The sequence below is a fragment of the Tamandua tetradactyla genome, chromosome 8 (genome assembly GCF_023851605.1).
Source record: "Tamandua tetradactyla isolate mTamTet1 chromosome 8, mTamTet1.pri, whole genome shotgun sequence".
In the NCBI taxonomy this organism is placed as follows: Eukaryota; Metazoa; Chordata; class Mammalia; order Pilosa; family Myrmecophagidae; genus Tamandua; species Tamandua tetradactyla.
In genome coordinates, this window is record NC_135334.1 from 87,223,754 (window position 1) to 87,248,208 (window position 24,455).

General features: G+C 42.3%; 1 protein-coding gene across 6 annotated transcripts in view; it reads left to right on the plus strand.

Moving 5' to 3' along the window:
* The window catches only part of MICAL2 (microtubule associated monooxygenase, calponin and LIM domain containing 2), a 275,324-nt gene that overhangs the window by 75,984 nt on the left and 174,885 nt on the right, over nt 1-24,455 (plus strand). For all 6 annotated transcript variants that reach the window (XM_077114007.1, XM_077114008.1, XM_077114009.1 and 3 more), the window contains exons 4-7: nt 12,300-12,507; nt 15,979-16,095; nt 17,500-17,601; nt 19,401-19,556. In XM_077114007.1, the coding sequence (XP_076970122.1) occupies nt 12,300-12,507; nt 15,979-16,095; nt 17,500-17,601; nt 19,401-19,556 (583 nt within the window). The remainder of the gene's footprint in view (nt 1-12,299; nt 12,508-15,978; nt 16,096-17,499; nt 17,602-19,400; nt 19,557-24,455) is intronic.

The following is a 24,455-nucleotide window of genomic DNA, read 5'->3' on the forward strand; positions in this document are numbered from 1 at the left end:
TCTCTTGTATTAGTACATACATGCATATCTCATTGCTTTTAATAGCTGCTAAATATGTCATGGTATGATGGTGTTATAATTTATCTAGTCTCATTGTTTTTCTGCAAAAAATCTAGAATAGTTTTAAAAGTAGTACAGAGAATTATTGTGTACTGTTCATCCAGCTTCCCTGTTGTTGAAATCTTACATAATCATTATTTTAAAAAACTCTTCTGGAGCTAGAGTTTTTGCAGCAAAACAGTGAGACTGGCTAGATAAATTGTGACGTCATCATCAAAACTAAGACATTAGTCTTGGTATAATGATATTAACTAAATCATAGAATTTATTTGAATTTCACCTATTTTTTCCAGTAGTGTCCTTTTCTATTCCAGGATGCAATTCAGAATACCTTGTTGCATTTAATTATCATATCTCCTTAGTTTCCTTTAATCTGTGACAGTTCCTCAAATGACCTTTACATTTCTGAAGAGTAATAGTCAGCTATTTTGCATAAAGCCCTTCAGTTTGGGTTTGTCTGATGATTAGGTGGAGTTTAGGAATCAAAGGGAAGGATACCACAGGGGTGATGTGCCCATCTCATTGCGTCATGTCTGGGGTATGTGATGACGATAGGTGTGGCTAGTGATGTCAGCCTTGGCCACTTAGTTAACATGGTGTCTGTCCGGTTTCTCTACTGTAAATTACTAGTTTTTCCTTTTGTAACTACTAAACATTTTGGGGAGACAGAAACTATGCAGATATCTTGTTTCTCCTTGAGCTTTCTCCCACTAATTTTAGCATCTATCAGCAGATCTTGGCTTCAGCATTATTATTGTTGTATTTTTTTTTCTTTGTATGCTGTGTGGCAGGGGTCACATTTCATTATTTTTCCATGTGAGTATCCCCTTATTGCCATACCATTTGTTGAATTTTTTGCTTCTGTTTGGTTTTTCGATTGTTTGCTTGTTTGTTTTGTGAATTGCATGGGTTGGGAATCGAACCTGGGTCTCCTGCATGGCAGGGGGAAATTCTACCACTGAACTACCTTGCACCCCTATTGTGGTATTTTAATGGTAATTTACTATTTCCCTCATTCCTTCTGTATTTATTAATTTGCATTCTTCTGTAACAAGAGTTGTCCCTTCCTCACTCCCTCTCTTCTGCCCTTCCTCCTTTGATTTATATCTATATGGACTCATGTTTACTTATTTTATTCTATGGGTTATAATTCAGTTCTCTTGCTATTTATTTTGTTGCTCAGTTGTTTCAACCCTGGCCAAGGAGCTTTCAGGTTGGGGTCCTAGGCCCTTTTGATTTGTCCTCATCTTTTTTTTTTTTGATCCACTTCCTTTCTTAATGGCAACACAAGATACTACAGCATGTCTTGCATTTTTCTAGTTCCTTTTATTCTAGTATGATACCTAGAAATCAAAATCTAGGTGCTGAGTGTGCTTACTGATACTATGGTTATACACAGACACACACACACACATCTCTATGTAGTTCTGTATCTTTTTATCTGTATATATAGTAAAATTAATAATAAAAAAAAAGGTCCGTATTGATACCTCTAACTCCAATCCAGCACCACAGGGATCACTCTAGCCCCTTTCCTTATTCTTTCTCATATAGTAAGAAACCTGGCTCTCATTAAGTACCTCTTTATATTCCCTATTAATAGTTGAACAGAGCTTAAGCCTGCCCTCACCTACTTATACTCCTCCCCACCCCTTCCCCCCAAATCTAATCTGTAGGAGCAGTTGATCTGTTCTCCCTAGAAAACTGGGCCCAGCACCTCCCCTCCAGGATCACAGCGATGACGCAGTAGCCCTGCATCGCAAGTCTTGTCTTCCTTATGTGACTTCCTCAACCAGCCAAGGGGTGATGCCAAAGCCACGGCTCACATCCCACCAGCCCAGCCCCACCTCCAGCCAGCAGGTGTCCTAGGTGCCCAGGCATCTTCCTCGTGGTGGCAGAAAGAATTCCCAAGCAACTCCCAGCAGGCTGTGAGGAGAGGCTTCTCTTTTCTTTATGATAAAGTGCTCTTTGGCAAGTTGTGGACAGCCATCATGTTGTAATCACGGGCGCATGGCAGGACAGTGTAGGCGTGAAGTCTCCTGGTGTCTAGACACTGTGCTTTATTTTGAAAACATTTTAATTATAAACCACTTTAGAGTATAAGATGACCCACCTGGAAGTTATCAAGAGCTTCTGAGACGTTTGCTCACTTCTTTTGTGGCACTGCAAGTTGAATCAAAATTACATTCTACTGGTGAATATGGGTTCTCTGGCTGGGGCGGGATGTTTGAAATGCTCAAAGAGGCTCACTTTTCTACTGAACCTGCAAGGCTTTAAAGCTCTTTGTTGGCGAAAGTGTCTATGTGTAAACACACTGTGGTTTGTCTTCTGGGGCTTGTGATTTGCATCAGGATTTGGAACATTTCTACGCGGTCACCTTCCGTGGGTTGGATGCTGGATGTGCACCCAACCCTAGGAGGTGGCTCAAGGTTCAACTGGCCAAATGGCCTTTCCCTTAGAAAACTTCAGGATTTTCTGTCACCTCTAACTGATTCTTTGACATCTGAAGTTATTTCCTCTCCTTGCCCCTGGTTAAAAAGTTGCACCTTTTGTAGCTTTGATTCCTTTCCTTCCCATCAAAAACCTATATTTTGAAACAAATTGCTTAACAAACACACTTGCTACATGTATTAAGTAATAATATTCTCTCCATTTTTGTAAAGTCCAAAGGTACATCACTCCCCATCAGTACTTCTAATCAGCCATGGATAATCTATGCTCACACTAAATTGACACAATCCATGCAAAATTAAGCAAGGGGAGGAAATTAAGCACTTAGGCTCCAGAGTTGGACAGAGGTGAGTTTGAAATTTAGCTCTGCCTCTTATCACATAAGTGACTTTGAGGTGTGGGACCTTATCTTCAGGGTCCTCTCCTGACACATGGATATAAAATAGTTCTTAACATTAATTAATTTCTTCCTCCTTTAATATATTCAAAGCCCAAAGACAGTGCCCATCATATAATAAGCACTTAGTAAACATTGGTTATTATATTTCAGTTGTCTCTGTGTGAATTCTTATTTGGAGTAAAGGTGTGATTTGATTTAATTCATTCAGCAAATATTGCTGGGCACCTACTATGGGTCAAGGAGTATTCTGGCTGCTGGGGATACAGTCGTGAATAAGAAAGTAAAGGCCCCTGCTTTAAATGGAGTTAACATCCTGAAGGGAAAGGCATACAGTAAACTTGTTAAATTTAAAGAGAATTTGTGTAGTGATAAACACGGTACAGAAAATAAACGGGAATTTGATAGAGTAATGCTGTGGGGTTAGGAAGGCATCTCTGAAGAATGTGATGCTTGAGCTGAGACCTGAATAGTGAGAAGGAACCACCAGTCAAAGATTTGGAGGAAAAGATCTTCCAGGCAGCAGGAACAGCAAGTGAAAACCATTAACTGAAGTCAGAGACCTGTAAAAAAAGAAGATGAAGGAGGCCAGCATATTCTTATGAATACCAGTGGAATATTCTTATACCATATTCTTACTTACATACTCCTTCTTGGGAAATACTCCTAGGCTCTTGGCAGGATGGTTAGCAGTGGACATGACACCTAGGCGAGATGCAGCCATAGAATGTTAGGGGTGGCCTTGTGCTCCCTAGGCCTTTGACTGCTAGACTCAGGTAAATATCTTTCTTTCAATGACCTCAGAACAGTAGAAGTCAGTGAGTATCACAGGAAGGCCTGGCCTTTTCTCATGTAGCCCCAATACCAGACCCCACAGTTACAGTGCCTTTTCTGTCGAAACCAGCCTGGGCCAAACAAGGCTGTTGTCCACTGATAGCGTCAGCTTTGCCTGTGGCCATGAGTGGTCAGGGAAGGTGGTGCTAGTCAAGGATTTACAGTACCTATGAAGGAAGAGAGAGGAGAGAAAAGGGGTCAGGGAGCGGTAGTGGTAGCTAACATTTTAGAGAAAGGTGACACAGAGGACAATGTGGTAGAGAGAGAGCCAGATATGGGACTCACAGGGACCTGATAGTGACTCCTAGCTCTGCCCTTTATTAACTATGTGATCCTAGGCAAGTGTAACATGGAGGATATGCGCTTGTGCTTACTAGTTAGATTGCCAGGGTTTGAATCCCAGTTCCTCCACTTACAGTGTGACATGATCCTGGGCATGTTACTTAGCCATTTTGTGCCTTGGTTTCCTAATCTTAGGTTGTTGTGAGGTTGAAATGAGTTAATACATAGGTAGCACTTTTCTAAGTGCTTGCCACAGAGTTAGAGTTCAATAAAGATTGGCTATGTTAAGTCATTTCACTTGGGTCTCAGTTTCCCAACTATAAAGTGGGAAAAACAATGGCATTTTCACAATGATTCCTGTAAGGATTAAATGGATAAGTATATTTAAATTGTCTGGGGCAGGTCTAGCATATGTGAAATACTCAATAGTTGTTTCTCTTGACCTCAAATGGCTCTTGGTCATTGCAATTGTTGAGTGGAAATGCTTGTCATAGGGCAGATTGACAGCTGCTTGTTACACCCTGGTTGGGGTTCTTTGGGCTGGGAAAGTATAGGTTGGTGGATGCCCAGCCTGTATTCTTCCTTTCACATTGAATTAAAGTACCCAGGACATTGGCCCCTTCCAGAAGTCACTGAGTCCCTTCTGGGAAGGGGCATCCTGCCATTGCTTGGGTTTTCCTACTGAAACTTGCCAGAACCTGCTGCTCTCACAGCCACTCCCTCTTTTCTAATTATCATTGAGCATCTTCCCTATGCCAAGTTAATTGTTTGGGATGCAGATGAACCAGATGTGCCTCTGCCTTTGAAGAAGTCCCTGGAGAGTCAACTTGACAGACTTGAAAAATATTTATAATTCATGAAGAGAAATGGTGCAATGTGTGGGTTCCTAGTCTGCCACCTCCCTCTTCCTGGCTATCTGCTGAAGCCTTCATTGCCCAATGGTAAAAGCATGGTCTCTGGAGCCAGACACCTGTGTTTGAATCCCAACTCTACCACTTAATAGCTACACCTGCAAAATTGGGTTGATGGCTAGGAGTTGTGAATAAAGGGCTCAGAACAGGCCAGTAATATTGTTAACTATTATTATTGTAATACTAACGATAATACTTGACTGAATTTGTGAGTATTTAAAGAGCTACCAAGTGACTAAACAGAAAAAAGAGAAAATAATAAAAACTGAACTGTTCTATCTATATCTGAATGCTGAATTGTTTATGTAACTTAGCTCTGCTTTTTACCCCACATAAGGACTATAACTGGCCCTAGACTTTTTAGCTCTGAATATATCTGGACCCAGCCCATCTCAGAAGGTTCTTTCTCCTGTGCCTTCCAAATATCTGTGAGATTCCTCAGTCACCACTTTTTGCCATGTTGGAAGGGCTTGTGACTTCTGCTCTTCCTACAGGTGGACAAACAACCCTGACTCCATCCCTTAGCTAGTAGCTCCTTGCTTGTAACAGGACATCCACATCAAGATCCATTTCCAGGGCCTGAGGGACAAGAATTTATAGGACCATTTGGGAAAAAAAGCACCCTTGATGCCTTGAAGAATTAGTATAGGATTATGGTTGAGAGCATGGTTTATACTGTGAATCAAGTCATTTAACCCTCCTGAGTTTCATCTGCTAAATGGTGATGAATATGCCTATTTCAAAGTTAGTGTAAGAATGAGATGAGTTGCATTTCTGTAAAGTACTTGGCACATTATATGCAGGCAATAAAAGGTAGCTCCAGTTTTTATTATTAATTATTTTTCCTACTACTATTACTATTGCTATTCCCAATAGTTAGGAATCAACAGAGGTGAGCCTGGGTTGGTTAAGTTAATCATACCTAGAGATTTGAAGTTGAGATCTGAAGTTGACTGGGGCCATGGGTCTACTAGCTGCTCCCTCTTGGCTTCTCCTGCTGGCCTGGACACTGGGCTGGGGCAGAATTTACACCTTGACCTCAGGGACCTCATGCTTTAGGTGGTACGGTACACGAGATATGAGCAGCACTGAGCAGAGCCATGAGAACTGGACTCATAACTTCCAAACCAAGAGTCTGAAGTGAACAGAGTTAGGAAGCCAGTGGGGAGATATTTGCCAGTGAAACGGCCCCCAAAAAGCCAGGCCTTGTGGTCACTGGTTACAGTGGCTCATAAGAAAGGGAGAGCACCACCTTACACTATAAGGGAAGGACAGAAAGGAATGGAATGTTTCTCGGAGGAGTTCATGCTATTTTTTTAAAGGTGAGTCAGGGAGAACTGGATATCTTTCTCCATTTCCTTTCTGTAAATTTCTGAGGTTAATAAATGGTGTGTAATAGTTCTTCAGAAATAACTGGGTGTGAATGAGAACAGGAGAGAGGCAGACCAGGGCAGGGGCTGTCCAGGCAAATGAGGTTTAGCTTCCTGCCCAGAGTGGCCCATGGAGACACTGTGAAGAACCCCCATCTGGCCAGTCCCCTCTCAGAAAATTCTCCATGGCTAGAGCTCTTGGTGGTCATATCTCATGAACCCCCCCTCAGCACTGCCTTGCAGGGGTGGGGTTGTGAGGCCACACTCTCACGCAAGGCCCTCCACCCCCACCAGCCTATGGATAGTACCTCAGATTTGAAATCTCTCAGTCCTGCCGTTCAGCTGTGAAGTCGTTTTTACTCTTGGTAACTACAACCATCAGGGCCTTCCTTCCTGGGTTAAGATCAGTGGCTCAATCCTGTGAGCCGTGGGGCTGTGGAACCAAACCAGGAAGTAGGATGGCACATCCCTGGAACCAGAGCGCTGCCTCAGGGTCAGCATGTTGGGCAGGCTTCTACCACCAGGGAGATGGCATCATGTGTGGCCTCCAGTCCCTTGGCTTGCAGCCAGGGCAGGCAGCTCTCAGAGGCACTGGAGAGGCTTACACTGTCTGTGCTTGGACTCCCTCTTGCCATGGCACCTGCCAGCCTGGCTTCTTGGGACTTGCACAGGCTCAAGTTCTGTCCGGTCTCTAAACTTCCACTCCAGAGGAGCACATGAAGCCCAGCCTGGACGTGGGGTTAGTGATTCTGTGCAGAAGTCCTGTGAACTCAGCCTGAACCCTGGCTCCACTCATGAGATTGCCGGGTGCTTGCTGAGAGGAGTGTAATTGCTTTATTTTACCAGACCTCAAACTGAGCACTTCCCCGTATGATCTCCTTACTCCTGACTATGACACCCTGAAATTAGTCTACCTGTCAGACAAGCAACATGATGCGGTAGCTGAGAGTCCGGCCCTCAGACCCACACTGCTGGGCTCAAATCCAAACGTGACCACTTACTCGTTATGTGGCCTTGGAGACATTTCTTACCCTCTTTTGCCTGCTTCCTTAGCCAAAAAATTGAGATAATAAGGGTACCTCAGGCAAGTTGCTTTACTTTTCTCTGCCTAGTTCCTCACTTATAAAATGGGGATAATACCTACTTCATAGGCTACTATGAAAGGAAATACACAATAAAATAATTAAGACAGTGCGTGGCACAATATGTTTTATATACCATAGTCATCATTTTCATGAGGTTCAGAGCGGGCTAGTCAGTGGCACACCCCTTCTGCCTGCCGTCTCCCAAATACTGGCTTTCTGCACCCACTTTACTGGGGTAAATGCATGCAGAGCCCCCAAGGAAGGCAGAGGCAGAATTCAGAAGTAGAAATCAAGCCCGCAGACTGCTGACGCCTGGCTTAACTTCTTGTCCCCTCAGCGTCTTCCTCTGGAGATTGAATCCTTCAGCATTCTTGGCGCAGTCTCAGCACACCCACTCACTTGCAGGCTGGGGAGGGGGGTGTTTGGAAGATGCACCATGTTCTCCAGAAGTGGGTGGTGCTCGTGAGGCTCTTCTTGTGAAGCAGGAGTCTGGTGAGAGCTGGGTCTGCCACCCCTTTGCGCCTTGGCTGTGGGTGGTTGGTCATCATCCCTTCTTCAACTCCTTGATTACAAAAAGAGCTGATGTTTCCATGTGGTGTTTGTCTCTCCCCTCCACCGATGTGGAGGCCTAAACACTGCTGGGCTTATCTATACAATGAATTTCCTGCTGGTGTTGGATCTGCCCTGCTCCCCACTGAGTCATAAATTTATGTCGCCTGAGCACACAGATGCATTGACGTCCATGATGCCGGTGGCCTTGGCAGAACCCAGCTTCCCCTGGCTGGGTGGGAGTCTGCAGAAATGGACCCCGGCTGATGTGAACCCCCAACATCCTGGTCAGGGATGGACAGCTAGAATTGGGTGGGCAGGGAGGGTGTAGAAAGCCTATTCATCCAATAGTTGCTTATTGAGCCTCCTGTATGCAGGACTGTGCCCAGTTCTGAGTATGCAAAAATGCAGAGGATATGGGGCAGCTTTTGAAGAGCATTCAGTCCAGCTGGGAGTTAGATGATGGTAGTTGTAATGTGCAGAGATTAATATTCTGGGATAGCACTAAAAACAGAACCTATGGGAGCAAAGGGAGAAGCTTACACTCTAATTTGGTGGTTCAAGGAAAGCCTGAAAGCGGAGTCTAAATTAAAAGTTTTCCTTCCTTGGAAGTAAGAGCTCAGTAGCAATAGGCTGGATGGGCCTGGGAAGGTAGCGGGCTTCTTTGGGTTGTCACTGTCCTTGGCATCCGTGGTCTGTTTGGGCTCGCCAGTGCCCAGAGCATCAACTGTGTGCACACTGGGAAGTCCTCCTCTCTCCTCCTCTGCCCAGGCATGTAGCAGCCGTGGTATTCAACCTCTTGTCAGAACGCCAAGTTCCCATGTTAATCATAACAAGCGTGTTTAGAGGGGAACTGGCCTAGCCCCTGCCAACAAGCCCTCTCTTTGGCCTTGATAACATCTGCACCAGATTTTCTCCCTTTGTATAATTAGACCCATTGGTATTTTCTTTTACTTTAGATTACAGTGTAACCGGTGTCTCTGAAATTTCAGGCCCTTAAAGGACATATGTGGTGGGGCCTAGGATGGTGGGAAAACTGAGCTTTTGCTGATGGGATTTCAGGTTTAGCCTGCAGGGTCAGAAACAGGACGCGGCTACTGTTTGCAAGAAAAATTCACAGCAGCCCCCCAACTGGTGGGAAAGGATCTCCTGCCTTGTTCTTGGAGTGGTACTGGATCAGGCCTGATGGATGGAAGGATGCAGGAGGGCACCCATCCTTCCCTACCCACCTTGCTTCCTTCCTACCCTTCTCCACCCCACATCCTCCCACCCCTGCTCCATCCCTGGCCCTGGAGTGACAGAACTCGGCAAACAGGAAAAGATGCACTAACTGCAAAGAAATGCAGTGAATCCAGACTTAACCCCAAAGCAAACCTCACAAATGCCAGGATTTTGAGTCTTGCTTGAAATGACCATCATTGTCTGGCTATGTCAGAGCTGGAGGAACTGTTTGGGATGTGAGATAATGAGTGGAGCTGGGGTTGGAGAGAGCTGGTCCTCCCCAGTCCAGCTGTAATCAGAAAGGAAGCAAGAGGGCTTGCACACCTACTCCCCAGCATCTCTGGAGTGTGTTCTATCTTGGAGATGACTTCATTTCCCCTAATTGGGTTTCCATAAACTCTCTGGAAGGTTCCATCCAGTAAGCCACATTGGTCGTGGTGTGGGAGCTCCTGATATGCTTTTTCCTTTTGGGACCCTGGAGGCCCCAGATGAGTGATAACTGGATCATGAAATGTTTGCTAGGGGGAAGGGGAATGTTTTTTTAAGATAAGGTTTGATTCCAAGCAGAGGGGAAGTTTCCAGATGCCTCTGCAATGCCAAGGTTGACGTGTAGGTGCAGTTTCTTCTTCCCTTGTCCTGGAGCATCCTCAGTTGTTTAGACCCTCAGGTGAACTCTTGCCTCAGGGAGGTGCTTCAGGGTCTGCGTGGGAGTCATGTGGGACCCTGAGTGGGTATGGCCCTGCCTTTCTCAGTCAGAATGCTGCCATTTTTTTCTGTTTTTATACATATTGCTGTTCCTCACAATTTGGTTTGAACAGATGGGCTTTTGCCCAGAGTAATTGGCTAGGTCATTATGTCTTCCCTTCTTCTTCTGTAGGCTGTAGGTTCTTCAGGGCAGGACCCTGTCTTGTCCAGCTTTGCAGTGCCTGCTGAGAGCCAGCATGGGACTAGTCGGTACAGAGTCCTTTTGTGTCCCCTGCACAGTGCCTGCAAGACCAGGGCCATGCTCCATCATTTAAGACCTGCATCTGGCTCCATACTAACTCTCCTCTCTTTTCTCTTCCTCTTCTCTTTCCCCAAAGTATCCTTCCATCTTGAACTTCTTTCTCTTTTTCTCTGAATGGGCTATCCTCTCTGCTGAAATGTCCTTATTTCTTTCTATTCCTGGCAAAACAGAAGCAGTACAGGGTTTGGATCCTGTACTCAGAATCCTGGCTCTGCCTCTTTCAGTCAGTGAATCATCCTTGAGCCTCAGTTTCCCCATCTGAAATTAGGATAATAATAGCTCATTTCTCACAGATTTGTTGTGAGGATTGAAAAAGCACATAAAGCACTTAAAACAGATTCTGGCACATAGTAAGTGTTCAACAAATGCAATAATAATATAAAAATGAGAACAATAATAATAATGATAACTTTTTAAAGACTCTGCTCTGTGAAAGTTTTTTCCAGTCTGCCAGTCAGGATTAGCTTTTCCTCCTCTGGGCTTCAAATAGAACTAACCACACAGGATTGTAGTCATTTTTGTCATGAGTCTAGAATTGGCCCTAGACTAAGAGTTCCTAGAGGACAGGACTTGGTCTCAGCAATAAGAATAATAGCATCTACCCTAGAGTGTACTGGCTCTATACTGAATGCTTTTATTTTTCATAAAATTTTTAAATTAAGATAAAATTCACATATGATAACATCTACCCTTTTAAAGAATACAATTCAGTGTTTTTAGTATATTCACAATGTTGTACAATTTCTAACATTATCTAATTACAGAATGTTTTTATCACCCCAGACAGGAACTCTATATCCCATTCCATCCTGCCCTATTCTGGATATTTCATATAAATGGAATCATGTAATATGTGGCTTTTTGTGTCTAGTTCTTTAACCTACCATAGTGTTTTCAAAGTTCATCCATATATTAGTACTTCATTCATTTTTATAGGTGAATAATACTCCATTTTATGGAAATACCACATTTTATTTATTTGTGCATCAATTGATGGACGATTGATGTTTCTACTTTTTGGCTATTTTGAGTAATGCTGCTATGAAAATTCATTTACAGGTTTTTGTGTGAACATATGCTTTTATTTCTCTTGGGCACATGCCTTAGAGTGGTTATCATATGGTAGCTCTATTTTTAACTTTTTGAGGAACTTCCAAACTGTTCCAAAGCAACTGCATCATTTTATGTTCCCACCAGCAATGTATGAGGGTTCTAATTTTTCTGCGTTCTTCCCAATCCTTGTTATAGTCTGTCTTTTTTCTTCTAGCCATTATAGTGAATGTAAAATGGTATCTCATTGTGGTTTTAATTTTCATTTTCCTGATAGCTAATGATGTTTAGCATCTTTTCATGTACTTATTAGGCCATTTGTTTATCTTCTTTGGAAAAAATGTCTATTCAAATCCTTTGCTAATTTTTTAATTGGATTATTTGTCTTTTTGTTGTTGAGTTGTAAAAATTCTTTATATTTTTTGTATACTAGTCCCATATCAGATATATAATTTACAGATATTTTCTTCCATCTGTTACATGCCTTTTTACTTCCTTAATTTCCTTTGAAGTGTCCTTTGTGTACTCTGAAGTATCAAAGTGTTTAATTTTACCATGTGTGGACTATGTGTGTGTGTGAAGATTTGTCAGTACAAATATATTTTTTTTTAAAAATGTTTAATTTTGGTGAGTACAAATTTTCTAATTTTTCTTTTGTTGCTTATGCTTTTGGTGCTATATCTAAGAAAGCACTACCTAACCAAAGGTCTCAAAGATGTACCATATGCTTTTTAAAAGCAATTTTATTTACTATAACCCTATGAGGAAACAGTAATAGATTCCCATTTACAGGTAAGGAAATTAGGAGGTCAAATGCTGGGATTTAAACCCAGTACAGTTTGACTCTGAACCTCATTCTCAATGGACTGTATCTCCTCCTCAAGTCTTTTTAGTAGGTGCATGGTTGGCTCAAAGGTGATGTCCATTGGCCAGTTGAATGGCAGGCCTCAGAAGGTGCTCAGCTTGTTCTGCTAACTGATTTGGATGGGTTGGGTTTTGTATCTCAGCTGTGCTGTTGACTGGGGAATCCCGTCCATGTTGCTGGGGGTCACTGAATGTCTTTCTCCTCTCTCACCTCCACAGTGTCTCATCATTGGGGGAGGACCATGTGGCTTGCGCACTGCCATCGAACTTGCCTACCTGGGGGCTAAGGTGGTTGTGGTGGAGAAGAGGGACAGCTTCTCCCGGAACAACGTACTACACCTCTGGCCTTTCACCATCCATGACCTGCGGGGCCTGGGAGCCAAGAAGTTCTATGGGAAGTTCTGTGCTGGCTCCATCGACCACATCAGTGAGTGGAGCCAGTGGGAGCACCTCTGGGGAGGGGCTGACTCTGGGTGGGACACATCTCTCCACACCGAGGATCCCCCAGATGTTCTGTCTTGCAAGTCCCTGGGGGCTCCACACATCCAACTATAGACCTTAATAAAGGTCTTCTTTTGTACCAGGCCCCATGCTCCACCCACTAGGCTGAAAGCACCATGAGGTCACCAGCATATCCCTAGAACATAAAAGAATGCCTGGCACATAGCAGGTGCTTAGGAAACATCTATTGAAAGAATGAAATATTGAAAACAGAGGCACAAGTCTGTAACACATCTGCATTCTCAGGGAGTTCAGTAATAAAATGTGCGCTAACAGATTTAGACTTGTTAGAGGAGTTCAGAGGAGGGAGCCACATAAAACTATTCAGTAGGCCAGGTGGTTGAAGACCTTTTGTGCAAAGGAGTGTGGATGTTATACCGCAGGTACTAGGAAACCAAGGCAGGTTTTCCAGCAGAAGGATAACAGATTCATGTTCCTGACAGAGTCTGTAACAAAGTTTCCTTAGGCTTTAAGAGAGATGGTGTTGTGATGAAGCTTCAGCTAGAAGAGGGGGAAAGGTAAAGCATATGGATTTCAGGTCCTGGGTCATCCTTGAGTGCTTAGGTTGGAAAGGGTGAATGCCAAGGCCCCTCTGCCCTGACATTTCCTCCTGCCTGAGTCTCTTGGGGTGAGATCTGTGCAAATGAGCTTTGAGAGTGACAGCACCCCTCCTTGCAGCTTTGTAGGCTTTAGCCATTTTATATAAAAGAAGTGACTCTTGAAATTCAGAATGGTTAGTACTCTGGGAGGAGTTCAAAAGTTTGAAAAGACTTCGGTTCAGAATCTGTCTTTTACTTTCTGGGTGATTGGGGTCACATTCCTTAATTTCTTAATTTCTTCAAGTCTCAGTTTTATCTCCTATAAAAAATGGTTAGTGCCTGTTTGCCAGAATTGCTGAGAGGATTAAATGAGCTCAAGTTGGTAAAGTACTTAGCAGCTATACCTGGCACATAGTAGATGGTCAGTAAATTTTTCATATCCAATGATATGTAGTGATCAAGAAGCAGTTGTGTTCTCTAAACTTTAGAATTCAGGTCTGCATTCTTTTTTTTTTTCTTTTTCTTTTTCTTTTAGGTCTGCATTCTTTTAACCAGTGTTCTTCTGTGGAAGTGGGTGGGAGGAGAACTCTGAGAGCCATGTTCTTACAAGAAGTGATGGGAATGTGGAGGGAGTTGAGGAGGGAATGACTGGAGAGAATTAACCGCCACAATAGGGTGTAATTTAGTCTGCACAGAAGAACTTACCAGCAGTGGTCCCGAAGTTTATTCCCACTTTGAGATGAGAAAACTCCAGCAGTCCAATGCAAAGAAATTTGGATTTGCTCAGAAAGCTGCAGAGTCAGCTTTCAGGATGTTCTCACCACCCACATAAGGATATATATCAGTTAGCAGTTCAGAATGACAACATTGCACACTGCTTTCTCGTAAAGTCCTCCTGAGGTGGCAGAGCTGGCCTTGTGAGGGGTCTGGGGCTTGGGTTGGCTTCCCCACCAGAGCCCTTCTCTGCCCCTTCTTCCCCCTCAATTGACAGGGCTTCCTTTAAAGACCTAGTCCTTGGAAATATCACAGGGTACAGTTGTGCTAGAATTGAAACACTTAGCATAATCATTTTCAAGGGCAGCTCACTGCCTGTGGGAAGGAAAGCAGAGAGATTTCTTGAGCACCTACAGTGTTCAGGAACAAGATAGACTGAGAGCTTTGAAACTCATAAGAGAGGCCATGCCTCCCCAGGAAGGACAGTTTCAGAGACCCGGGGTGGACAGACTACTTAAACCCCCAGCCAACTGGCTTCCTTTCAGACCATAGTTGCCAACACCCAGCTGCATCTTTGTCCCCAACTTTGTTCTGCGGTTCTCTCCCCATCCTTGCTTCAGTGTCCTCCTCCAGTTCCCGTGGTGGCTGTTCCAAACCTCCACACCCAGCCTCCTCATTCCTAGCAGATCATCTCCAACCCATGCATTAAGGAAGAGAAACCATCAGATAGAAAAATCTTCATTCTGTTCCTCTCTCCCCTTCACCAGTGGCCTTCACCCAAGAAGCCATTCTTTTCTCTCACCCCCCATATAGAGGAAAAGCTAGCCACCTCTTGTCCAGTACTAATCCTTCTAGGTTCCATCCCTCCTTTTCACCTGCCCCCTCATTTAGTCTTCCTGCTCCTGCCCTCATACTGCTCCTCTGGCTCTCTGTTACTGTCCCATTACTTTTCTTGACTTCAAAGAGTTTCTTCTAGAAAGAGGAGGTCTAGAGTGTGTCTACACTTCCCATTCATACCCCCTTCCATGGCAGACTGATCTCTCCCCCACCTCCTGCTAAAGTGACTTTCACCAAGGTCCCCAGTACCTTTCTACTTCCAAGTCTCCTGGCCTCTTGCAGTCTTCATATTCCTTAATCTCTTTGTGGGATTCGATATTCTTTGTCATTCCTCAGTAGGTTTCTAGGACCATACATCAGTCCCTGTTCTTTCTTCCTGATCCCCTAACCTCCATGCTTCACCCCATCTGCTTACTTGGTTTTCCTCCATGAGAATGTGTTCCACTTCTTGTGCCTGGCATGATATGTAGTACAGTGCAGATGCTTAATAAGGGTTAAATGAACTAAGCCAACTAAATACAGAGGGACCAAGAAAAAGTTTAAACTTCTCACTCTGTGGAAAAATATTTGGAGATATACCCATTTGTGTTAAATGGCAGGGACAAAAATAGGGGGAAAGGTGCAACTCATTGAGGAAGTTTAGGAGAGTAGGTTGAAGATGGAAAATTGTGAGTTCAGCTTTCTGGGGAGAATTTCACACCCCTTCCCTGTTCCCAATGGATGGGTAAGTCCCACCCATAATGAACCATTTGATCACTGACTACTCCTCTTGCCATCTTGATCTTGTCAAACCCAGAGCCCAGGAAAGAGGCAAGGAAAAGAGCCTTTTTCCTTACAGCATTCTCTAATGGCTAGAGCATTATCCATTATCTAATGGAGTCAAACAGACCTGGGTCCACATTCTAGTTCTCATGCTCTGTGACCTTGAACAAATCACTTAACCTTATTGAATTCCAATGTCCCATCTATAAAATTAGAATAATTATTTCGAAGGGTCACTGAGGGTGGGCCATGGTGGCTCAGCAGGCAGAGTTCTTGCCTGCCATGCTGGAGACCCAGGTTCGATTCCTGGTGCCTGCCCATGCAAAAAAAAAAAAAACAAATCAAAGACTCACTGTAAGAGATAAAGAGAAAAACACATGTTAAATGCTTGGCAGAGTACCTGGCATATAACTAGTGCTCAATAATCATCTCTTGGTATATTGCTATGCTCAGAGATTACTGAGAAGTGACTATAGAGTATTCTGCATATAGGAGGCACTCAGCCACTGCTAATGACTGTGTCTTATCTCCTCTTTTCCTCACAGGTATTCGTCAGCTACAGCTTATCCTGTTCAAGGTGGCTCTGATATTGGGAGTTGAAATTCATGTGAATGTGGAGTTTGTGAAGGTTCTAGAGCCACCTGAAGATCAAGAAAATAAAAGTACAGTGTATTTTCCTTTTCTGTCTAGAAATTAGATAGTGAAAAATGTAAATCACATTTGCAGCTCTTGGAAGATATTTCTGTAAGAGTTATTCTTATTGAGAGCTTTAGGTATAATTCTACTGAACAATCTTTTAACCTTTTCTGCCCATTGCTGTCACTTTAGTTTGCTCCTCAACTCTTAGGGGATTTATTATTAAGCCGTTAAGCCTACAAATTTGGTTACCCTGTCAAGTAGCAGCACTTTGACAAATGAAGTCTGACGGGTAAGAAGGATAAAAGTCATAGATTTGGTTTCTTGATAAAGCACATGCATGTGCTTTTCAAGTTCTGTGTGTATATATGTGTGTATACATATAGGTAGATGCACTCTTGTATGTATGCATATGATATTTTAGGATTGAGTAAAGACAGTAAAGCTTGTAGAACAAATATGAAATAAGTACTCAAGATATTATTTGGTATATCATATGCTTGAGTTTTTTTGAGGTATAATTTATTTACCATAAAACTCATTACTGTAAGAATATCTTATTTAGGAATTTTTATTTTTCCTTTTGGTATGTTCGTTTAAATTATAATCATTTATTTAAATTATAATCTTTAACACACATCATGGCCAGAGAGTTTGTTCACAACGCCCCTGTATCTTCCTCATTGTCAAAATATTCTGGTGCCTGGGCAGGATATTGATTTTTAGCCAGTTTAGTGTTATAGACGTTTGTAGCTTCCTCCACAGGTTACCATTGATTTCTTCTGTCCTCTTCCTAGAAAAGTTGAGAACTCAGGGGAGTCTTTAGCTGGCTTTTGTGGTAGAACAGCACTCATTATTTAGCGTGCAGGCACTTGTGTGCTCTTAGCCTTTCCCAGACCTCTAATGGATGTTAAATCCTGATTATGTGTATCCAGCAACGTTTCACCAGAAATCATTTTCATAAAAGATAATACATTGCACAAAAGAACATTCTGAACATAATGAAGCCGAAATTTAAACTATTTTCAGTACAACCTGCACATTCTTTTGGCTCTTTTTAGCAATGGGAAGGCATTGGGAAATACGGGAGGTAGGGTTGAAGAGAAAGTGATGCGTATTTTGAAAAAAATAAGGTGCAAGTGAGACTGGCTTGAGAATTTTTGAGGATAGACTCCCAGCCTTTATAGAAGCCAGTCAAGCCAGGCACGAACTCAGAGTTGCTGGTTTACCATGTCCTGGATTGAATTGATACAAAGGCACAAGGACTCCAGTATAAATATGGACTTCTCTAGGCCTTTTGAGGTTCTACCTGGAGCACATGTACCTACATGGTTGTATTGTCCATTTTTTAATGACCAGCATAAAGGGGATATAATCACTCTCTCTTCTCTCCTCTCTCTGCCAATTCATCTCATTTTCCAACCTGGTAGAAATTGGCTGGAGGGCAGAATACCTCCCTGCAGACCATTCACTGTCGGAGTTTGAGTTTGATGTCATCATTGGTGCTGATGGCCGCAGGAACACCCTGGAAGGTGAGGACTCCTCTTCTTGGGGGTGGAGGAGGGAGCTGTGGCAGGGGACGGCATAGGAAAGACTGGGAAAGATGACAAGTGCCAAAGCTGAATGGTTCTTGAAAGAAGAGAAGACTATTCTGTTGTGCCTGAGATACTGTGCGCGCCCCCAAGCTCTGGTGAGTCACACAATTTAGAGGACAGTCATTTAGCTTTCTCTGAGCCTTTGTTTTCTCATCTGTAAAACATGGCTAATAGAACCCATTCAGATCATTGCTATGAAGACTGAGAAAGGACTAGTATATAAAACTGCTTTATAAAGATAAAGTATCATGGAGATTAAAAGAAAAAAATCAACCATACAATTTTTGAGCAACCAATCATGTGCAAAGCCATGGTCCTAAGCACGTTCACACTTATTTCATCTAACTGAAATGATTTTTTTATACTATTTATTGATAGTGTTGGATTACTTTCAAATATAATACTCCATAAGGAAGACCCTTGCTTCTTTTTATAACTTTTAAGCACACTCACTGCTGATAATAATATGCTTCTCAGGGTTCTAAAGCTGTAGGTTGAATATGCTTTCTTGGGGTAGGATCTAGTCAGCATGAGATAGAAATCCCTCACAGGAGATGGCTGTAATCACCTCCACCGCAGACCTGACATCATTAGGTGTCTATGGACAAAGGGGTCCACAGACCATGGGTTGTGGACAAAATGGTCCCAAGTTCTGCTTTTTAAGTTTGCCTTGCTCAGGGGCTGTCGGCTGCGTATGTTTGACTGTGAGGGCACATCTTCTTAGGATAGAACACACTCCCTGAAATAGGGACTCTCTTGGGAAATTCAGGGTGTGTGCTGAACCATCTGAGGCCTTTTCCATCTGTCGTGCAGCAGTGCTGTTTCCCCACTCCTTTTCCTCTCTTCAATTCCATCATTCATCCCAATCAATAATCAATATCTAACAAAGAATTTTTAAGCTGCCAACCTGGATGTAGTACTGTTAGGATTTATGGGCCATTTTGGTGGTTTAATGGGACTGATATTTCTATATTTGAAAATCCAGTATGTATACATAGCTTGAGTATAATCTGCATTTTATAAACATGGAAAAAAGAGTGGGAAGGAGCTGGTCCTATTTGAATAGCTTAGGACCAGGGTTTTTCAACCTTGGAACATTTGGGGCCTAATAATTCTTTGTTGTGTCTGCATTGTAGGTTGTTTAGCAGCAACCCTGACCTCTATTCATTTGACCAGTAGTAATTGCAAGTTAGAATTACATTTATTGAGTGTGGGTACTAATTGCTTGTCACTGAGAATTGAAGATAAAAGGAAAATTTGTTAAAACCCTGTTGCAGTAATTTAATCTAGTAATCCTATTTTTCAAAGAAGGGATGTGGGGGGGGGGGGGGGGCAGGGAGGGCCCTACATGAAAATACAAAAGCAAAATAATTTTAATCATATAAGTTCAAAGTACATATAGATCCTTTGTGAATGTATCTAGCAGCAATACCTAACAAAAGTTTAAAAGGAGCTCTGTGACAGCTTTAGCTTTTTATTTGTTGAAGTCTAACCAGGATGTCGGTCCTATAGATTTTAGAAAAGGAGTGCTGCTGATTTTAGAAAAGTCCTATGGACCTGTTTCTTCCTTGGAAACAAATCTCAGCACTTTTGCTTGCCCTGGTTCTCTAAAGATCCTGAATTCTGATTTCGCTAGTCTGTGAGGCATTTGAGAGCAGCATTCTCGATAATAATCTTTTTCAGTTTTCACACCAAATCCAGAAGAAAGACCCATTTTTCCCTTTCTTCTCATGCAGGGTTCAGAAGAAAAGAATTCCGTGGGAAGTTGGCTATTGCAATCACAGCCAACTTCATAAACAGAAACAGCACAGCTGAGGCCAAGGTGGAGGAGATTAGCGGTGTGGCTTTCATCTTCAATCAGAAATTTTTTCAGGACCTTAAAGAAGAAACAGGTGGGATCTTCACCTCCTTCCAAGCCAGGGCTTTGCTTGTGGTTCGTAAAGGGTGCAGGGGAGCATGCTGACTTTCTGGGGTTCTTTGGACTGGGGAGACTCACTCTGATAAAATGAAAGTAGAGATTCATCCTTAGGATAGTAAGTGGGCAGGATCTTTTCAAGGACGAGAGGGAATTCTTGATAGAAAGTTCTGGATGTATATGAAAATGAATAAAAATTTTATTTACTCAGTAGACATTTACTGTTGCCCATTATGGGCATTCATCATGTGATAAGAAGTCAAGGTTGATACATGCCCTCACGAAGTGGCTCCCTGCCCAATGAGGGATACAGTAAACCATCCTCATGCAGGTGGGTTGGTGCTATACCTGAGGTCAGCATGAGTTCCGAGAGGAGGGATTTAGAGGAGGAGGAAGCCAATAGTCTGTGGATGGGGCTTAATGAACCCAATACATTGTCCCAGCTGCCCTTCCCATGATGGATGTCCAAGTATAGCAGACCCTGCCGGGTTTTTCGTAACCCCCCACACACTGTTGACCCACTTTCCAAAGTAGCTCCTCCTGATTGGGTTGCAAAAGTTTCTCCAATATCTGAAATCCCCACCTACACACCCCACACATAAATTATTGTTTTTAACAGCCCCGGCCAGACCAGCTTTAATTGGCTTTAGCTGCAAAGACATGTGCAGTTAAAAAGAAGGCTAACCTAGGAAAAAACTTTGCCTAATTATAATAGTAAAAATCACACTCACTGAATTGTAACCAAGATGCTTTGTTTTGCTGATGCTACATTTTGAAACTGCACCTTGCAACTGGACAATAGCAAAACAACTTGTGACTGGCCCTGCCTATATCCGCTTATATTATTTTGCAACCCTGAAGTCAGGTGCCATTGCAGCCTCTTACTGATTAATATGAGTCAGCCCAGAACCGAACACCCCAAATTCCTAAACTATCTTGCTGAACCAAGCCAGGCTAGCACACCTGACATGCACAGTAGTCTAAGTATGTAATCACTCTACGTATACTCAGTAATTAGACTCTCTGACCTTGTCATCTCAAACTGCCTTGCTTATTATCGTAAGCCTGTCTGCTTATGTTTAAATGCCATAAAACACTGAAAGTTTCTCCAGTTCAGGAAGACAGATTTGAAGACTGCCCTTCCATCTTCACGAGGCTAGCCTTTGCTAAATAAACTTTTTCTCTACTCAGAATCTGGTGTCTACCTATTGTCTCTGTGCACATAAGGCAAGGACTCACTTGTAAGCTGTACCACAAGGAGTGTAATGCTCATTGGGATCAGTTGTCACCTAGCCATAGGCCAAGAGGAGGGAAGTTATTCATCTATTCACTCAACAAATATTTTTTGGATGCCTACTATGTGCCAGTTACTGTTTTAGGGTCTGAGCTATAACAATGAGCAAAACAAACAAAATCCCTCTTTCCTGGAGCTTATACTCAATGGAAGGTGAGAGTCAATAAACAATTAATACACCAGGTGGTAATAGGTGTGGTGGGAAAAAATAAATCAGGGTGAGGGAAAAGAGAGATGAAATGTCTGATCCTCATTCCAGATTATTTTTCTTTCTTTTGAAACTTGATTTAAAAATTTAAAATGTATGTGGAAGGTGCAGTGGTAGCTCAGTGGCAGAATTCTTGCCTGCCATGTCAGAGACCCGGGTTCGATTCCCAGTGCCTGCCCATGCTAAAAAAAATGTACGTTTCTCCTTGAAAAGGCATTATAACAACAGTGTAAAATAAAATCTTTATACTAAAAATAAGTCACCCACAATCTGACTGCCATACACAGGAATAGTGATCATTTTCATATTCTCCTTTTCAGTATTTTTCCACCTATATATTTTTACATGGCTCTCGCTCTAATCATGGTGTCAATACTATTTGTTATTCTGCTTTTCTCTAGCAACATCACATTTATTTTTAATGGTTTTTATTGTAAAATATATAAACACACAAAGCAATAATTTTCAAAGTACGTTTTAAAAAATATTTTTATTGGAATATCTTCATGCACCGTACAGTACATTCAGAGTATACAATCAATGGCTCACAATATCATCACATAGTTGTATATTCATCATCACCATCATTTTCAGAATATTTGTATCACTCCAGAAAAAAAAATAAAAGAAAAAAAGAAAAAAACTATACATCCTATACTACTTACTGCTCCCTCTCATTAACCACTAATGTTGCAGTCTACCCCAATTTTTTTAACCCCTTAGCCACCCTTACTATTTTTTTTTTCTTATTTTTAATTCATCTGTCCATACCCTGGGTAAAGGGAGCATCAGCCACAAGGTTTTCAGAATCACATGGTCTCACTGTAAGATCTATATATTTATAAAGTTGCCTTCAATAATCTAGGCTACCGGAATACAGTTCAACAGTCTCAGGTATTTCCCTCTGGCCACTTTGCTACACCATTAACTAAAAAGGGATAGCTTTATAATCCCTAAGAATAACCTCCAGGACAACCTCTCAACTCTGAAATATCTCAGCCACTAAAACTTTATTCTGTCTCATTTCTCTCTTCTCCCTTTTGATCAAGAAGGCTTTCTCAATCCCATGATGCTGGGTCCTGACTCATCCCCTGGAGTCAGGTCCCACATTGCCAGGGAGATTTACATCTGTGGAAGTCATGTCCCATGTAGAGGGGAAGGCAGTGAGTGCGCCTGCCAAGGTGGCTTAGAGAGGGAGGCCACATCTGAGCAACAAAAGAGGTTCTTGGAGTAAGTCTTAGGCATAATTTTAAGTAGGCTTAACTTCTCCTTTGCAGGAGTGAGTTTCCTAGGGGCAAACCCCAAGATCAAGGGCTCAGCCTATTGAATTGGTTGTCCTCCCTTTTTGGGAGAAAATCAGGAATTCCCCAGGTGGGGAAGTTTAATATTTCCTCCTTTCTCCCCAATCCTCCAAGGGGACTTGGCAAATATTTTCGAAGTACATTCTAACAAGTAGTTTCAAAACAGATTTCAAAGTATGGTATGGGTTACCACTCCCCAGTTTCAGGTTTTTACTTCTAGCCGATCCAAAACACTAGAGACTAAAAGGAATATCAGTATATTGATTTGGCAGTCAATCTCATTTATTAAATCCCATTTTATCTGTTATGGCTCGTCCTTCTCCTTTGAATCTTCTCCTAATCTATAGGAGTCTTTGCCTATGCCTATTATAACTTTTTCACAATATCATATATTTAATATTGTCCATGTTGCAGCATAGAGTTCCATTGAACAGTTTTGGTATATCTCTTTGAGAAGATGTGCTGTTACTGCTTAAGCATTTTAAGGGGTTGCACACTATGTCCAGCTTCAGGTTTTTGTATTGTCTTCACACTATGTATGGTTTTATATTTTTAAATGGCTGAAGAAAGATCAAAAGAAGGATATTTTGTGACCCATTAAAATCATATGCAGCCCACATTCCAATGTCCATTGCAAGGGGAATGGCATGCAGCCGCTCCCCTTGTTTGCCTGTCCGTGTCTGCTTCTGCCTTCACCTTGTCTACAAGGGCAGAGTTGAGTAGTTATGATAGAAATTGTGTGGCTCATAAAGTTGAAAATATTTACTACCTGGCCTTATATAGAAAAAGTTTGCTGCCTTCTGTTTAAGACCTTTCAACTATTTGCTGTTAATATTTAAAACTATTTCTGTTGAAATTATTTCTGTATGATATTTTTATAGGGATGAGATTAGCTGTTGGGCCAGACTCTGTGGCTCTCTCTGGCCACAGCTACTTTTCTCTCCAGAATGCTGTGCCCATTGTATGCCCCTCTGAGTTATACCACAGTCACATATTTATAAAAAGTTTTGGTATTTTCTACTACCACATTATGTCCTATTGAATGATTTAAGAATTCTTCTCTCCCCCTCCAAAAAATACCCAAGAAAATGAACATTTAAATAAATCATCAAATAAATAAATTAAAACAGGACATTGAGTGTGTTTTTCCAATTGTTTCAATGAACTTCCTTTAAACTCTGGCATGATTGTCACCATTGGCCATTGTTTCACAACAGCGTTCCCTCATGCAGTGGCAGTGATGAATTTCCTCTGACTCTCTTGAGGGCCCTATGCATTGATGGCTGTTTCCTATTTAACGGTAATAAAGAAGTTCCCATGGTTACCCAGCATGCCTCCGTGTTGACTGCTAAGTCACAATTTTTCAGTTTCTTTCTCTCTCTTCAAATAAACTAAGCCAGTGCTTCTCAAACTTGAGCCCCTGGAGGCTGGTTGGGCTAATGGCTCTGTCCCCAGAGTTTCTGATTCAGTAAGTCTGGGATGGGGCCCCGATAATTTGTGTTTCCCTTACATCTCACGGGATGCCAATGCTGCTGGTTGGAGGACCATGCTTTGAGAACCACTGAGCTGTTATCTCATGGCATTGGTGTAAATGCAGAAACCTAGTCTATGGAGTGTTTTGTGATTGGGGGAAAGTGCAAGAAGATATAACCTAACCCTCTAACCTGAACTGTCCCCACCATTGCTCTTGGATTTCCACACATATTAAGAGAAATGGTAGAAACATCTTGACATAGTCTTCAGAGAATTCACACAGCTCTCTTCATATTGACTCTCTTGGAGTCAGACAGACTTGGGTTCAGTCCCGGCTGTCGTTGCTTAGCTGCCATCAGCTGTGGAAAGTGCTCTGCCTTTCTGCAGCACTTACTCAGCTCTAACTTAGAAGCACTGGTTTACAGTTCCCAAGGATTTTGTGAGTTTTAAACAAAATGCTGTCTTTGCAGGGCTACAAAAGCCAGTTTTGATGACTTGGGTAAATTCTGGCACTCTGTTTTATCTTTTCCAGCTTTTCATGTCTTAAAAGTTGAATATTTTGCAGACAGTTAATGAGAACTGTAATAAGGCAGATCATAG